This window comes from Thunnus thynnus, chromosome 24, assembly GCF_963924715.1.
Source record: "Thunnus thynnus chromosome 24, fThuThy2.1, whole genome shotgun sequence".
Classification (NCBI taxonomy): domain Eukaryota; kingdom Metazoa; phylum Chordata; class Actinopteri; order Scombriformes; family Scombridae; genus Thunnus; species Thunnus thynnus.
In genome coordinates this window covers 3882373-3900775 of record NC_089540.1, presented here as the reverse complement: position 1 = coordinate 3900775, position 18403 = coordinate 3882373, and the positions used below count along the sequence as shown (strand labels likewise).

The 18403-nt window shown below is 39.2% G+C and overlaps 1 protein-coding gene across 1 annotated transcript in view; it reads right to left on the bottom strand.

Annotated features, from left to right (window-relative positions):
- Nucleotides 1-1785: 1785 nt before the first annotated feature.
- Nucleotides 1786-18403, bottom strand: part of scn1lab (sodium channel, voltage-gated, type I like, alpha b) — a 46087-nt gene continuing 29469 nt past the window's right edge. The window contains exons 18-27 of the mRNA XM_067583042.1: nucleotides 15988-16123; nucleotides 15169-15323; nucleotides 14472-14645; nucleotides 13644-13766; nucleotides 12123-12398; nucleotides 10756-10809; nucleotides 10422-10559; nucleotides 7320-7424; nucleotides 5743-6013; nucleotides 1786-5657 (exon numbers count right to left, since the gene is read on the bottom strand). Coding sequence (XP_067439143.1) covers nucleotides 4465-5657; nucleotides 5743-6013; nucleotides 7320-7424; nucleotides 10422-10559; nucleotides 10756-10809; nucleotides 12123-12398; nucleotides 13644-13766; nucleotides 14472-14645; nucleotides 15169-15323; nucleotides 15988-16123 — 2625 coding nt within the window. The 3' untranslated portion in view covers nucleotides 1786-4464. The remainder of the gene's footprint in view (nucleotides 5658-5742; nucleotides 6014-7319; nucleotides 7425-10421; nucleotides 10560-10755; nucleotides 10810-12122; nucleotides 12399-13643; nucleotides 13767-14471; nucleotides 14646-15168; nucleotides 15324-15987; nucleotides 16124-18403) is intronic.

The window sequence follows — 18403 nt, the reverse complement described above, 5'->3', positions numbered from 1 at the left end:
CAGCATATTTAACACTATATACCAAGTATTGCTCCACATTCACTCATTCAGCCATGTTCCCTCCTTCTCTATCTTCCTTTCTTTGTCTTTTTCTCTCAAATTCTCTGATCCAACTACGAATTTTCAGCCCCAACACCACCCCGCTCTAATTGGCAAAAATACAATCTGTATTTGAGCTTGACAGTTCATTCTTCACCTTGGAAACAGTAGTCTGGCAAAGAAATGTACATCTCAAGATCCACTTACTAGATTTCTTTCATAGCTTTAAGCCACATCTTGTGGCCTTCGTCAGCAGATGAGGTTGTCATAGGGATGTCATCAGGTTCAGCTGACAAGCTTGGACATGTGATAAGATGGGGACATACATGGGATGATGAAGGTCATGGGAAGAAATCTAGTGAATGGACCTTGAGTCAAGATTTTTTTGTCAAAAATATTGGTATTTCATTCAAATGCAATGAAAATGTTTTTAAAGACCCCCTTAGTATTTATAAGCAGTAAATAGTAAATAGTTTGTAAATGATACACATGTACATGTACACTATAGTCAAAAACTATAACTCCTAAAATACATTATAAATAATTAACAAGTTAATATAGCAAGTTATATGTAATGACATATTTATTCAGTATATCTGCCAATTATATTATTTTTATTAATCATATTTTTATGAAGGTACTTTTAAACTTTATTATTAAGTATTTATTTATTTAGTTATAAGTACTTCTTCACTGTCATGACAACTGAGCAAACTATATCCACTGATGAAAGCCATGAGATCCATCTGAAAGCCTTGGAGGAAGTCATGTAAGTGGATGTTGAGCTGAGAATTTCTTTCTGCAGTTTCCAAGGTCAAGAATTAACCTGTAAGCTCAACATGTCTTTATGAGTTTTGAACACAGTCATTAACTGTTTTACACCAACATGTGAGTAACTTCTATGTATTTACAATTAATATATGATTGATAACACACTAAGATTTTCATACATAATCATATTTCATTAGATATAATTACAGCTGTTATATTGTGTTATCAATCATTCATTCAATCATCAGTCATTATCTGTTCACACTGTACACCAGTTACAGATTCTCTCCATCTGCTTACAACTACATTAAAGTGTGCTATAAATCACTAATTGAGTATTTATCTATATACTATATCACTATTATTTATATAAATTATTTTTAAAAGATGATGGTTGTGGAATGTAATCTTGTGTTTTTTTTTTTTTTTAATAGAGCAACTTGCAGCGTAAAAACACCCACCAGTATGGCTCCGTATTCCACCCTCTGGCAGGCTTTACTGGCCCAGTTTACCCTCATGAGTCCCAGCTATCTATATTCAATACATCATCCTCAGGCTGAAAACAGACCATCGTCTCAGAAGCTAAGTATCTATTTAAACCTCATTGAATATGCTGAGCCTCTTAACTGTTTCTTATAATGAGCTCTCACCTCAGAATGAATGCATCCTGCATGCAAAATATGCTTCCCAAAATAGGTTTTATTTTGGAAATCTAGATTTTGTGTTTTGTTGCCACATCTTTGGTTATAACAAAAAAATGTCACTTGTCACATTTTGCAAATTGATACATAGTTAAGTGTAACATGTACTTGAACCACATGAATGATCCTGTCAATCAAAGTTCCCGCCATGTTAAGCAATCATACTTCAGGTTCAGATCACAGACCAATGAGCTGATGTCACTCACAGAAAAACCTTTAGAACCATCAAGCAAGGAAAAGGCTGGAAAGGAAATGGAGAAAATAAGCAAGCAAATACAAAAAATATGTCCTTTATTCTTTTGGCTTTAAAATTATATTACCATATGAGCGGACAGTAGTCACATCTTGCATGCAGTTCACTAAAACACTACAAGCGCAATGAGAGATGGCTACTGATTGCTTCATGGTTTGTATCTACAGATATGGGGACCATACATGTGTTTCATCATGTGTTACGGAGCAGAAAGGAAAAAACGAGTTCTAGAAAAAATGTAAAACAAATCCGAAGACTGGAAAAAAGCACTCATATCTACAGTAAAAATGCTATTTATAATTGGTAGAACATAAGCAACCCGCAGACCCCAGTTGCACACATACACTCGCTCACATAAAGAGATAGATGCTTACATTCTCCCTTTCTTACAAATACACACATAAACATACAAATACAGACACACTTGAACTTTCTCTCGCACACACACTTACATGTATGACCGCCACACGTGGTATTACATAGCAGTGGGGATAAAAAGTGCTCTTACATCAAATGTAAGTGTGATGCATACTGTGGGCCCAAATAGCTATATTATTTACAAACCAAACCACTACATTAAAACCACTCGCTTCTCAATGTAAATCAAGAACAACATGAATGTCATACAAACATTTGTGATATTATAACTTTTAAATGTGATATATTGTCATATTCTAGTGTCAGAGCAGTTAGAAAGAGTGACATTTTCTTTTCAGTATGTTTCATTACTTAAGATATTTTCTTTACAAGACTCTGGGAGATGTGTGAAGAGGGTGGGATGGAGGATAAAAGGGAGGAAAATGAATGCATTAGAGGAGACACTGTAATACCACAGCGGATGAAGTAGATGTAGATGTGAGTGTCACTTTAAAGAAATAGTTAGTCATTTTGAGGAATACACTTCTTTGTTTTCTTGCAGAGAGTTAGAAGAGAAGATCAATAGCACTCTCAAGTCTGTGCGTTAGCTAACTACAGAGCTTAAGCTAGGAGTCCATTACCTTAGCTTAGCGCTGAGATTCGTAAACAGCTAGCCCACCTCACTCCAGAGCTCCAAAATATGCTTATCAGTGCCTCTAAAGCATGTTATATCTTTATTTAATCCGTTCAAAAATCCAATTGTAAAAAAAACAAGTTGTGGTTTTATGGAACTTTTTTTTTTTTTTTTTTTTGCTGGTTTTTGCAGGTAATGGTTCATGTAACTAGGAATGAATGCACCACCACTGACCTTATTATGCAAATCAGGTAATAAGGTCCACATGAAGTACAGTTTTCTGTGCCACTCTGTCTTTTGTCAGAATAAATGCTTTTGAATGTGAAGGCAGTGGTAAGTCTTCACGGTAAAACCTGATGTGTTGACGTTAGCTAACGTTACCAAAATGGTAGATTTAAACATTTTCTGTACTTTTTGTCAGGACATTTTGAAGCTTTACATGAGCAGAATATATATATATATGTTTTACATATTTCCCAAAGCTTGATAAAAAAAAACAGCTCAGGAAATTCTTATTGATTACAAACTTATAACAACTAGAGGAGCTAAATGTGGAGCTACCGTTTCACAGGTGAAGTGGTTTGGTGAGGAGATGTAGTAGCATATAATTACACTGAGGGACGCTTTTATCACACCAGCTCAGCTCAATGTGTAATCTTTGCATGTTACAGGATTAGCAAAAACATGGTGGTGTGTCTGTCATTATGAGGTTGATGCTTTGTTATTATGCCATGTGTTAGTGAGCTTTATCCTACCTAACAGTCTCCTGGTGTTAGCTTAACATTAATGGACAGACATGAGAGTGGTATCAATCTTCTCATCTATCTTTTTGTTTAAAAAAAAAAAGCAAATAAACATATTTCACAAAATGTTAAACTATTCCTTTAAATGTGTCTCATTCCTTCAGCTTGCATACATTCAGCTTCTCTGTATTTAGAGACTATTTTCCACTGTGACGGGGAGATAGCAGTCCGAATAGCACAATTCAGAATTACAGATTTTAACAATCACTGATTGCACACCAGTCGGTATAATGTATTTGTCCATTGTACCTCAGTGAGATGCTTGTTGTTTCAGCTTTGTACAGTGTATGATTCAAGAGCATTCTGGCACAGACTCTGCATGATACAAGTTTCAAATGGTTGTTGGAGTTTCCAGCATTGACTTTGTCTGCCCTTGGTGATTTTACAACAGTGAAAGCAGTGGACACATTCTCACAATAATGACACAAAAAGTAGAAAACATTCTTTCTCATAAAAAAAGGAAATCTTGTAACCAAAAAATAAACAAAATCAAAAAAAAAATGCAGAGTACTAAGTGATACAGCGATTGTTAAATTCAAGACACTGGATTTATAGTAGTAGCAGCAGCACTAGCTACAGACAACTTAACAGTACACTCAAGTGTGTCAGATAGTAACAACAACCAATAGGAAAATCACAAGCGTTTTGCAGAGAGGCTTTTCCGTGTTCCACTCAATCTCTGGCAGTGTCTGCTGTATCATTTGTTTCCAAATTTCCCCTTTGAGAAGTCCTTATGTATTCATATATGACATAACTGCGCTCCCATTTTAGGCCTACCTGGCATAGCATTCCTCAGCTCTTGACAATTAAAACACAAGCGTACATCTAGCTACCCCCTTTAGAAGCTGTAAACAAATTTCCCTCATGTCTCTGATGCATTTTTATTTTTTGTTCCTTTTTAAAAGTCTATTTCTTTCGGTCTTTCAAGTCTTTCCCTTTGTTTTCTTTTTCCTTATTTTCTTTCTCGTATTTGTCCTTGTCCGATTTTGTCACGCTGTTGTAGGAGGGCGGGGAGGCTGTGGAGGGGGTCATGTCTGTTTTGTCTGAGGTTGAGTTCTCGTGGAACTTGCTGATAACCATCACGTCCTTGTCTGGGTCACGGATGCCCTCCTTCAGCTGCTCCTTGTAGAGGGTGGAGGCCTTCTTCATGGCTAGGCGGATCATATAGCGGCGGAAGGCTCTCTGGATGATTACAGCAGACATGTCCTCCTGCTTGCGGCGGAGCGTGGTGGTGATGGGCTCGTAAGACACCTTAGAAGGGTTAGAGGCCATGAAGCGCTCCTCCATCTGCCCGCGTAACACATCCATCTCGCCACCTTCGCCCAACACTCGCTTGGTGAAGGCAAACAGGATGTCAAGGCAGTGGATGCGTTCCCCACTGACCATCGGCAGGTCCATGGAGATGAGCTGGATCATGTTAGGCTTGGGCATACGCAATGGTGGATCTAGAGCATCTGCAAAGTCAGAGAGCTTGCTGTACTCCATGAATTGAGTGGCGTCAGGATCAAAGCGCTCCCACACTTCGTAGAACATCTCAAAGTCATCCTCACTCAGCGGCTCTGCACTCTCCTCTGTTGCCACGCTGAAGTTCTCCAGGATGACAGCGATGTACATGTTGACTACAATGAGGAAGCAAATGATGATGTAGCTGACAAAGAAGAAGATGCCCACTGATGGGTTGCCACAGTTGCCTTTGTAGGAGTTGCCTGGGTGCTCTATCTGGCTATCACAGTCAGGCTCCCTCTTGTTCAGTATGGGCGCCAGCAGACCATCCCACCCAGCTGAGGTGGTGATCTGAAATAAACAGATCATACTGTTCCCAAAGGTCTCGAAATTGAACATGTCATCAATTCCTGCCTCCCGCTTGACATAGGCAAAGTTGGACATGCCAAAGATGGCGTAGATGAACATAACCAGGAAGAGGAGGAGGCCAATGTTGAATAGGGCAGGAAGTGACATCATCAAAGCAAAGAGAAGCGTCCGGATGCCCTTGGCACCTTTGATAAGGCGGAGGATGCGGCCTATCCTGGCCAGACGGATCACTCGGAACAGTGTTGGGGACACAAAGTACTTCTCGATAACTTCGGATAAAAACATACCTGTAAAAGCAAAAACATTACATTCAGCCACGTGATTTAACTTGAATCTACTGGAAAGATGAGGCACCTTAAAATGTCTTCTTACCTACAATCGACAGGATCACTACCACAAAGTCAAATATATTCCAACCAATGGTGAAATAATAGTGACGCAGTGAGATCATCTTAAGCACACACTCCCCCGTGAAGAGCACGATGAAGACCAGGTTGATCCAGTACAGGATTTTGGCCATGTCTTGTGTTTGGTCGTCCGTCTCTACCATCATGGTCACCATGTTAAGGCAGATGAGGATCATGATCACGATGTCGAAGGCCTGCTTTGTGATGCAGTCGAACACGCAGCCTTGAAATGCATTCTGAAGGCAGAGGAGGACAAGGAAAGCATTAGTCATGTAACGTTACTGTTTGACATTCCAAAACACGTCAATGCAATTTTTATAACGTGTAATTTCATTAAATCAGTGTTCTGCTTTGTGAGCCATGACACAGAATTTATCAGAAGAACTGAGTGAATTGTGAAAAGTCTGTTTGATAAGTTAATTTACATTTTAAATAATTGACTACGAGGCAGCGACACAAACATGCCAGTTTTTACAATGTAGTTTGGCTTACAGTCACCTGTGTACTAACGATTGATTGGAAAAAGTATTTTAATTATTTTTGTGATGTTAACAGTGTCATGTTGTGAAATAACTTTATACAAGTAAAAGTCATCAAGTCAAAGTGTGCCTTCAAAACATTTTTATCAGTTAAATGTAGTTAAATATCATCAGATAAAGTCTTCAACTGTTTCCTACTGTCGGAGGAAAACCTCTATTAACATATTGTTAAATTTAACAGAGCTGAGCTTACCGGTAAACATCTACTCCTTTTTAAAGATCATTTATGATTTCTTACGACTCATAAACAGACACTAACTCATTAGGTGAACATTTAACATAAAATTCATTATGAATTTCAGCTCCATGTAAATTGAATAAACGTTATGTTTCCCAGATATTGCTCGTCTGCCTGAACATTGCAGTTTACACATTTTTATAACTGTTGATTTATTAAATCGATGTTCTACTGAGTGAAACATTACGCCGAAATTAGCAGAAGACCTTAGTAATATACAAAAAGTCTGTTTTGTCAGACTTTAGGCTATCTCTGTTGTCTTTTGCACTTAAAATCTTGGTATATTTTGACATGCTTGTTAAAAAAGAATTATGTTTTATGGTGTGACAATGCTGTGGTTAAGGTCTGGTTAGATTTATGCACAAAAACCACAATTAGGGTTAGGGAAAGATCATGGTTTGGGTTAAAATGATCGCTTGCACGTCAAAATACACTTACATATTAATGGCAAAAAACTTTAGGGAAAGTGTGTTTTTTGTGGAGCAATGGGCCTTCGGAGCAGTGGGCGTTTTTGGGATAACAGGCTGTTAAACTGTGGGCTTTCAGTCCAATGTTAAGTTTTTCAAATTACTGGTGTTTCGGAATAATGGGCCATCAAACCAATGGCATGGCACCTAGTAAGAATCAACAGACAGCAGACAAAGCAAAGCCCACAGTCTGAGTGCTTTGCCAGTGCATTTCCACTTCCAAAGATGGACATGTGAAGAATAACAAGCCATAACATCACTATGTCAGTGAAAAATATGTTAGCGAAAATATTCTTACTGTTGGCCGAGGTATGGGTTTTTGTGGTTTCTTGGAACCCAGCTTCTTCATGGCATTATAGTATTTCTTCTGTTCCTCTGTCATGAAGATGTCCTGGCCTCCAAAGTAAAGGGAACACAACAAAACTTGGTTATAACCACATACTTTGAAAGAATGTATTTCTTTTACATTTTAGAAAGCAATGTGATCCACGGAGCAACCTTCTATTTCACTTTGGACCAATACCTTCGAAATACCCTGGGTCTTTTAGGAAATTAATGAGTCTCACAGAGTATAAAAATATTGGCAGAGTCGGCAGGAAGAGTGTTAGGAAATTGTCTCCGAACCAGTTTTTCAACTTCATCAAAACTTTATGACTTTTATGTAGCAGTACGGCCTTTTAATGATGTCCCTGATAGGAATTCTATGCGCAGTTGAGACAGGAGGCATTTCTTTGGGTGCGTACATTTACAGGCCATTGAAAGGAAACATAGGGTGAAAACCATGTCTTGTAAAGCAGAGATGTGAAATAGTGACACTGGGGAACCGTCTTGTTCAATTGCCAGAACAAAGGTTGCATTTTCTCTGTCTGACTTGCATTTTATTATTAAATATTTGAAATAAACCCACGCTTAGAATTTACATTCAGATCAAGGTACCTTACTACACTGAACCATGTATCATTTACAGCGAAGGCAGAGGTCCCTGTGTGCTTAATTAAGAGCTGGTACCTTACTCCTGGCAACTAAGCTAAGGGTTTATTGGGGTTTTTGTGATCTCTGTGTTGTTGAGGAGGAATTTCATTTTATGTCTCATTGTCACATATACAGTGGCCTAAGGAGTCCACTATTATCAGTTAAAGAATCCTGATATGTTCCTGTTGTCTGAACCTTGAGTTGGTGATTTAAATCGCAGTTTAAGAAGTGTACGTATGAGCAGGATTTTGTGATATCACAGCTAGTTTGGAACCAATCTTGGTCCAGTATGCAACAAGTGTGATGTGGAAACCTAAAACCTCCACTGCACAAACACTAAGAATGGACTTTTCAGTGAAGTAGGAGACATCTTGTTTCCAATAGTTAAACTTTTGAAATGAACAATATTTGCATGTTCATAGATAATAGATTTTTAAATGATGGAGAAGGAGGAGATATCATTTTAAGAATTTTTAGTCAATCAGTCTTCATGGGGTAAATTCCTCATGATAACAACATCTTGAAAATGTATTTTTATTTGACTTATTCTGTTTTTGGTTTTATATCTAGAGCAGACTTTGTGTAGATTCCATCAACATCGAACAGCGTGATAGAAATGTCAAAAAATATAAAGTGTCATAGCTGTCATTTCTAAATTATTTCCAAACATTTCAGCAGCTATGCTTTCATTAAAGAAATGAATACCCTGACAATGGCGTACATGAGGCACACATCACACTCTCCGTGCTGCTCACTGAGTGTATGATGCGTGTCTGGAGGGAGGACTGGTGTCAACACTGAACAACCATCTGTGTGACGCTGTGACTGTGGGGCTGCTGAACCAACTGATACAGTGGCTCAGTCAGTCAAGCCAGACCTGCCAGCACGCAGCAAAGCACAGAGCAAACCCCCTCCCCCCTCTCTCCTCCTCCCCCTCCTCCCTCTCTTGGGCGTTGCCAATCCTACTTGTTAGCGCTTGGTTGAATGGAGGGCACATTTTTAGACTATATTCACTGTGACACTGCATGTATATATGTGTGTGTGCAGGCAGGGTGTTTTTCAGTGACTCATGCACCCTCAGTGCTCTCAGTAATCCTTGGCAGAGGCAGGTCCTCACCGTGCTACAGATAATCATTATTCTGGAGCTCCGTTCTTTCTTTAACACAGCTGTGGGTCTGCTTTGGCTAAATCAGTGCTATCAGTTGCTATGTATGTGTTTGGCACAGGATTGGTACCTGTTGCTGCTCTATTGTGAGTGTAACAACAGAGCAGAAGAACCAAAGCTGTAAGTCAACATTAATAACAGCTCACACGGTGGACCAACTACGTTGTTTTGCTTCTATATTCTGCCTGGGATTTCATCTTTACTTTGAAATACCATTACATCTACAAAAGCTAGGGCTACAGTTAGCGCTGAGGAATATATCAAATTAATTTGAATAATTCAAACTTTGCATGATGTGTCAAATATCATCAAAACTGAATTATTACAACATGCACAAAAAGTTATTTTCAGTCAAAAAGAAACTCAAATGATTGTTGGCTACATTAGCTGTCGAATCGTGACAGTTATGTAAACTATGAAGTGATTAGTACTAATGTTGTTCCATATAACATAATAATTATACACACTATATACTACAGTATATACTAATATTCATTTTACACTGTTTTTGCAGTTAGTATACAAAATTTTCTTATATTAACAAGAAACTTAACAGGAAATAACAACACATTCACCCTCAGACACCAGTCAAACTGTGATTTTAAAATCCACTGCCAATTAAACTTCACAAAGGAATAGCACAATGTTTTTCTAAGCATTTAATAGCTGTTTTTTGCTTTCTTAAGTGTGTCAACAGAGCTGGTTCTCCACCATCCACAATTAATTTGTTCCAGCTGGGTGCACCTTTGTGGCCTAGGGGTTTAAGGTGCTGACCATCCTGCTCTCTCTCCTCTCATTTTCTGTCAACTCTCTACTGTACACTATCTCATAAAGGCATTAAATGTAAAAATATTGAAATAAACCATTCATTTTGTGAGCAGCTATTCCCATTGCTTTGTGGGAGAATAGTGTTTTTTAAAGCGCATACTCAGTGTTTTGACTATAATTTTTTTCCAGTCTGAAGACACTTCCAACTCAAAAAAATGCATAGAATTAGCAGTAGAATTTGTAGTCTGGATTTGGCACACAGCTTATGTACACCCACCACAGTTTATGAGAGTGTCGTGACTCCAGGTGGCTAGCTGCTCTGGCTATCTCTCAGTGAATCTAACAACTGCATCTATAAGAGGGACATACTGAAAAAAGACACTGATCTGCTCTCTGGTTGTGTTTGTTGATGAGATATTATCTGGTTACACTCTACTGAGAGGTATCTATCTTCACTTACATTACTGAGGGAGACTGTTACTGAATGCAACTTATCTTTTTCTTCTGCTGGTTGAAGTTGTCGATGATGACACCAATGAAAAGGTTGAGGGTGAAAAAGGAGCCAAAGATGATGAAGATGACAAAGTAGAGGTACATGTACAAGTTCACTTCATATTCAGGCTGGTCTTCCACCTAAAACAAGCAAGACAGAACAGAATGAGAGTGTTATTGGCTTGCATGACTTGTCTTTGCAAGTCCCTTTACAAAGAAAAGAAATGAGCTGATTGTCCAACTGGTCATGCAACCAGCCATAAAAAAACTGAATAAATGAGTATTTTTCTGTTTGTAAAGGCTCACTTACAAATCCCTCTAAATCACGAAGACTTACGTTGCGAGAGTCCACGGCTGCATACATGATGTCCATCCAACCCTTAAATGTTGCCTAAGAGCACATAAGAGAAAAGCAGGCCAGTCAGTGTGAATGGTGGGGGTGGGGTTGGGGGATTACCTCAAACAACCTTCCTTACAATTTTCATCATCTGATTCCCCTAACAGTCAAGCAGTGCCAATGCTTGGCAGTCATTTAGAGGAGTGGGGGTTGTTATTTCACATCTTATTTTAGTACCTCCTTATGACAATGATGCAAGATGTTATTAGCTTTATTACTTTTCCAGTCATGTTTCCCTGGAAATCATCTGCTTAATGGCAATAAAGAATATCTGCAAAGCCATGGCTAAATGCCCCTTTTCCCAGGATGAAAGTGCTCAACTTCATTGTAAAAGGTAAAATCTAATATTAGATTCTTGCATTTTTTACTGATTTCAAATGATAGTAGGACTACCACCCATAACTGGGTGACATTACAAACTTGATTACATTACAAACCACATTACACAAACCACATTACAAACCACACCCCACTTGTGTAGATTTGAACAGTGGAAAAAAGACCGTGTTCTCCTTAGAGAGGCACATCATTACCCACAGAGGGTTTGCAACATCATTGCTGCATGTCCCTGTGCAAGATGGGGCACTATACTCAATCACATAGTTTTCTACTACCTATAATATATTACAGGCATTTTAAAAAGCTCTGATAGAGTAGGGCTGACTTGGATAAATTCATGCAGCTTAATTCAGAATGCCACTACATTATGAGATTTAAGCTATAATTAGTTCTGACAACATATTTTTGCATATATGTTGGTTAAATTAGTTACCTATGACATTTTTCTGCATTTCAAATTTTACCTTTTGCCTGCAGCTTTCAAAAAACTGCAACATGTCATCAAACTTTCTACTTTGTGGCTCTGAATGTCATAACACAGGGATGCCACCCTCTCTCCTGGGAGTTGTTCTCTTTGCAGAAAGTCACTGTATCAGTGTAAGTAGCTTCATAAATAACTCTCAGTCCTACTCTGAGGTAGGAGTGTTTATAGTCCTAGTTGAAATGGTTCTATAATATTTTATCAATAAGGGCCCTGACACCACTTCTTTGATAATATTAATGTGAGATACTCAAAGTGACTTGTTTCTTAATTTTATTTTGTCCGTATCATTTAATTTGTATCTCTTTTTCTGTTATGTCAAAGAGTAAATGTAAATGAAACCATACAGAAAATGCAATAAAATATTTAATTCACAAGCTTAACTTCTAATCACTGATTAGAGTTCAGTCCTACATACTTCTAAATAAATATGCATGCTGTGACATTTTCGCTTTTATAATGCAAAGTCTGATTCACTGAAACTCACCACTTGCAACAGAGCCAGGTAGCCGGCACCGACATTGTCAAAGTTGATTTTGACATTCTTCCAGCGGGTGCTGTCGTTGACCAAGTTCAGGCACTCAGACATGTTGTTGACAACGTTGATGGGAAGCATATCGTCTGTGGTGGTGTTGACGCAGCGATAGTACTTCCCTGCGAACAGGTTGACACCCATGATGCTGAAGATGAGCCAGAAGATAAGGCAGACCAACAGCACGTTCATGATGGAGGGGATGGCCCCCAGCAGCGCATTCACCACAACCTGGAGAAGTTGAAGCACACGGACAAACTAAGCACTCACTTGTCTGTCAAACGGAGGTCTCTGCTTGCCAAAATAGAAAAGGCTGATTGTTGGATAAGTGGCCATAACAGTCATCTAATCACTTAACTGTTCTTAAATTGGACATGTGGACACCTGATTTGATGAAGCTGTAAAGCTGATGCTACGGTTTTCAGATCAAGAGCCAAGGCTGAATTAAACATTTATAGTGTTCCTGTATTATTCAAAGCTGTATTTAATATGTAATGTCTGCACATATGAAGCTCTTATCACCATACATATCTACGAATTTAACAACATGACAGTTGGAAAGAAGAAGGCGGATAGGTGAAAAAGTTAACATTTGATAGGTAAAAAAGCAAAACAGAAAAAAACCTTAGAGAGGCGGGATGAAGTCACAACATTTTGTTTGACTGTAAATGAAAAAAGACACACAACAAAGAAAAAAATTACAGGTCAAAGGCACCACACAAGCAACGTCAGAAAACAATGCCTGAGAACAGCTATATGCAGTAATCCATTGACACAATGTGAAGAAAGTCATGCAGATAGAAGAAGTACAGTGTTGAATTGCAAGGAAAAAATAACTTTACAGAAGTTGCAATAAGCATGCAGTCTTACAGTCAGGCCCCCTAATGTGCTAAAAGCTTTTTAAAACATTTTTGTCTGCAACAAGATGCCATAACTGACATCAAGCGTTAACTCTGAGGAATGTGACATTCTAAAAATGGAAATATATATTATGCTTTGGCATTTTCCCTACAGCATCCCCAAGAAGAGGACAAACAGACACTGAGAAACTGTCTCCATAGCCATAGACATTTAGATAAAAATCATGTGACTAAAAAAGCACATTTCATGTGGCCTTGCTTTAACAGCTTGATATTTTTGAAAAATTCTGTGCAGTTTTAAAGTCATAGCTTGACTTTGTTTACTCACTTTCTTGCCAAGAGTTAGCTGAGAAGATTGATACAACTCAATATCGATCTTCACATCTAACTCTCCACAAGAAAGCAAATTAGCATATCTCCCAGAATGTCTAACTATTTCCATTTTGCAATTTTAGCCTGAACCATTAAGGCATGCAGAATCAATTGGTGTTAATTTAATTAATAAAAATGATTCCAGGAAATTGCTCAGGTACAGTATGCTTACTTTGAGCTTGCTCACAAAGATTAATCATTTTCAAATGTTTTTTTGTGTCACTGTTATTCCAGATGTCCTTACCCTCATGCCCTCAAACCGAGACAGGGCCCTCAGGGGCCGGAGGGCTCGCAGTGTCCTCAGAGATTTGATGGCGCTAAGCTCAGAGTAGCCCAGAGCATTGGCTACAAGGCTGACCAAGGACACCTGAGAGAAGATAATGACAGAGACAGGCAGGGTGAAAGGTGAGAAATGAAAAAGGTTCCTTTGCACCGTGCCAGCCTGAGTGTTTGAACAAGATGGTTAATGAGGTCTAAATTAGTCATTAATGACAAGTCTGCACATAATTCAAGAGATAATAAATTGTTAAAATGGTTTAAAAATGAATAACAGCAGTATCTCTGCACACTGTGTGTGAATTTTAAATAAACTGATGTGATAACAATGAATAAAGACTGAGTGGCACTCAGTGGTATCTGTGTAATAACAATTAAATGAATAGTTTTATTTGTTTTCTTGCCAAGAGCCTGATTAGAAGATTGATATTACTCTCATATCTGTACGCTAAATAATCTACAGCCAGGATATACAGTATGTATATGCCAGGATCAGAGCTTAGCTTAAGACTGTAATCGGGGGAAACAGCTAGCCTGGCTCTGTCCAAAGCTCTAACACTCACTAGTGCTGACTTTAGCTTCACAGTTAACGCTCTATGGAGAGTGGTATTGATCCTCTCATCTAACTCTTGGCATTGGCTTGGATTTCCCAAAAAATGTCTCAAAATGTTGAACTATTCCTTTAATTTTAAATTGTCTTTGATTTAAGGTCAGATTGGGAGCTTTATTTTCTTAATACTGGGGTATGAATTGAAGCAGAATCCTAATGCATGACTACGTTTCATATTAAACATACGTCTACGATGAGGAAGTCGAGCCAGCACCAGGCGTTAGTGAAGTACTTGACGAAGCCGTATGCCACCCACTTCAACAGCATTTCCAGGATGAAGATGTAAGTGAACACCTTATCCGCATACTCCAGCACTGTTTTGATGGTCCTCCTCTGCTCAATGTAAATGTCCTCGAACGCCTGTGCAGAAGGGAATAAATCATGCAGACTGCTGGTAGAAACGATGAGGTGTGAACTGCCTAATTCTGCATGGGCAGAAGTTGATGGACGTCAAAGGTATAAATTAGTGCTAACCATGAATTAAGGCTGATAAATTTATATAAATCTAACTATAGACAATCAGTAGGCTAAGGCAGCACTGGAAAACATACATCTCAGTTCTTAAGAGATGTCTTTGCTAACTCTGCTCACATAACTTTGCTTTCCTAAATGTGGCGTTTTCTATGTGAAAAATGTGTCAAAGAACAGGGCAGCACACTTTGGGGTAATTTAGAGTCTTCAGTTCACCTGCTTGTCTTTGGACTGTGGGATGAAACCAGAGCATGTTGAGAAAATAAACTCTGCACAGATCTAAGATTTAAAGCCAGAATCTTCTAGCTGTGAAGCTAACCACTAACCCAACATGTTGTTAATAATGCATGAAGTCTTTCTAAAACATAGGTCCTCAAAAAAGTTGTCAAACTCTTATTCATGACACACTCACCAGCGCTCCACTGCTGAGCAGGATCATGAATATGATGAAGGATTCAAACCAGTTGTGCTCCACTATGACAAAACAGGTTTTCCTGAGGGTCCACCAGCTCTTATACTTGCCTCCCTCCTCGTTGATCTGACAGCACTGGAACCTACTCACACAGCCTGGGGGCATGGGGGAAATGTGGGGAGAGAGGCATAAGAAATGGACCACAGGAATGAATATAGCTCCATGTTGACTAAAGGTGATTGTATGATTAAACCAAAACAACGCTCTCTACCCTTTATCCCTCTGTCAGTTTTCATTACCTGGCTTTTTTATGACACACATGGTCATTCTAGCAGCTCCATTGGCCAGATTTATTGTCTTGGAGCACTGCTTCTGACAATTATACCCCTTGTTTCTTGCTAAGCATATTCGACTTGCTAAGCATATTCGACTCGCATATTCGAAAATGCAGTGCCAAGAATGTGAAAAAAATGTCCAAATAACAGATAAAGACTTTCTTCTGAAACTCTAAACAAAATTTATTCCACACTCATGAAGGACTGAAGTAGTATTTGCAGATTCAGAATTGTACTGGAGGTGTGCTAGACAAAATGTCAGGTTACATCACAAACCAAGAGAATCCCACAGACTACTTTTCTTTCTGTCCTGCTGAGCATTTGTATTCACTGTCACTCAGCAGTGAATAAAACAGACCGGTGCTAAGCACAAGCAGTTAAAACGATTTACTCTACGCCTTGAAATGTGCTGTGGAAGCATTTCGTCTCCCACCTTCGGTCCCCACTTTCCCCTCCCTGCCAATCACCCTTGCATCCTTCTCACCCTCGGTGAAGCAGGCCTCTGGATCCTGTGACTCCTCCGGCTCCAGCTCTACTGAATCGACCCCATCTCCTGGGGGGCGAATATCGACTGTGCTCCCCTCTGAAGAGCTGAGATGCTGGGGCTCTACATCGAGCTTCTGCATAGACGAGGAGGAAATTGGGGTACGAAATTACATTGCAATGCCTGAAACCTGAGTTAGTGGTTATAGGAGCCAACCTTCTGAGCTGGTTATCATTGTGATTCTCCATTCACATGTTCTCCAGTGCCACAACTGTATACCTTAGTGTGGAGACTAGGCACTGTAATAGCTCACAGAGTTGGGCTCTTTAGAGTCATCGTCATTGTATCATCATCATCACATGCAGCATCGATCAAATGTACCTACAGGCTTTGATATTAGTTTTATCTGATGGCTTAAATCAGATTATGTGGCAACACATGGCATGGGGAGGTTGGCATTACGGAAATGCACTGTGGGTACGTTTGATGTGACCTCATTTCGAGGAAGAGTGCATGCAGTATTCCAGTGCATTATCAATCCAAGCCTGAAATAGTACCAAGCAGAACGTGTGCTGAAGTATTTTCATGTCCACTGAAAAATGACCCCCAAATCAATTTGTCTTTAATTTATCCCGTTTTGTTTATCTTTTATGCATAGTAATTTCTCCGCCCTTAAACCTAGAATCCACCCACGGAAGGACTTCTGAACATTTTCCTCAGTGACATGAAAACACGTTATTTCCATTCCTTTAAAGCAGTGTACAAGCTTCTTTTGTTTGTGTTGAAGTAGACGGATAACCACATTAGCTTACCAGCAAAAACCAGTACTGTGCACTGTTTATAAGACAGCATGTGGTCTGGCATTTGTTTTTTTATTGTTCCCATTTGTAAAACATGTTGAATTAGCACCCATGCCTACCCAGAAAACATACAGGGCTAAGTGTGCTACTCAATGCTTTTTATCCTTCTTCTCAGCGATATGCAAAACACATGTAAGGACAAGTGTTGCTGCTGTGGTCAACTTCATTTGGCTCTCTCTTCCTTGCTAACTGAATTTTGAACCTTTGAAACTCCTCCTAAAATGCAGTGATCTTTGTTTTTGTAGTTAATGTACATTATAACATCATCTGCATAGAGTGAGACATTTTGCTGTTGTGAGGCTGTCTGTTTCATGTCTCCTGTCTGTTTTGCATTGGGCAAACATGGTGTTATGTTGTGTCTGATCTGTCTAGTGTGTGAAGTATAGGAACATGTCATCCTAGACAGTGCAGCAGCCCTGATTGCCGTGGGACCCAGCTAATACGGCATGGGAATGATGGAAGCATGCTGCTCAAGTGCATCATTTTCCGGTAGGGTGTTTCCCTCCCGCTCTCTTTCTCTCCTTCAGCAAAAGACCCATTTTACCTCTTTGGGACGTGGATTATACAAGGCATTTACTCTTAACCTAACATGCTGGTATCGGTATAAGAACTGTCAGATTTTGTTGGCAAGTTCTACTATATTTTGTAAGTTATGTGATGAGATAGTTGCAGTTGAACGGAAGTGGATAACACAGGCATCGCAGCACACAGAACGGGGCTGACTACTCCACAAATATGTACCATATCTGGAAGGATTCAATGTAATTTAGGATGGATTTCTTCAGTTTTATAAGTAATTTTATATTGAGGTGTATACAAAATGAAGTAATGACCCTTGCTGCAGTGCGTCATCATAAATCAGTCTGATTCAATATTAACTGCCATGTGTTATCTGTTTTCCACTCTGCAAAAATCAGAGCTGATTCACTTGTGTTTCAAAATGATCTCCTTGGAAAGAATTCCATAAAGAATCTTTCATCATTCCACTATTATTCCAGTACCACAGAAAACAAGTATGTACAAGTATTTCATGTGTGTATGCATGGGCTATGAACCAGACAAATGAATTTTGTCAAACTACAGCAAAATTCATTCCTCCATTCTGTCTCTCTCTTTTTTCCTCCTCCTCCTCCTCCCTTCCTTCATTCTCAAGCTCGGAGTGTATATGCCAATCAAGTCCCAAAACCAAGTCAAAACCAAGCAATGAAATCAAAAGCAAAGATCATGTTAGATGAGTTTGTCTATCAATGAAAAAAGGTGGTGTTGCTCATTCCTAATGGTTTGTAACTGCAATACAGCCTGATGCTTGGGGATAAATTATGAAAGGGGGGAGAGGGGAAGGGTAAAGGGAAAACTCAAAAGATTACAGCATTGATTGTGCTGCTGTATGGGGTGGGAGAGAGGTGGGGGTATAAAGCAAAAAGGGTTGGGGGGGGGGGTCGGTTAGGGACGGAGGACAGACCAGGCAAAGAACGAAAATGGGCAATCCATTGAAGGTATGAGAAAAAATGTGTTGTTTGTCTGTAAATGGCATAGGCAGTCCTCATGGTTAGTGC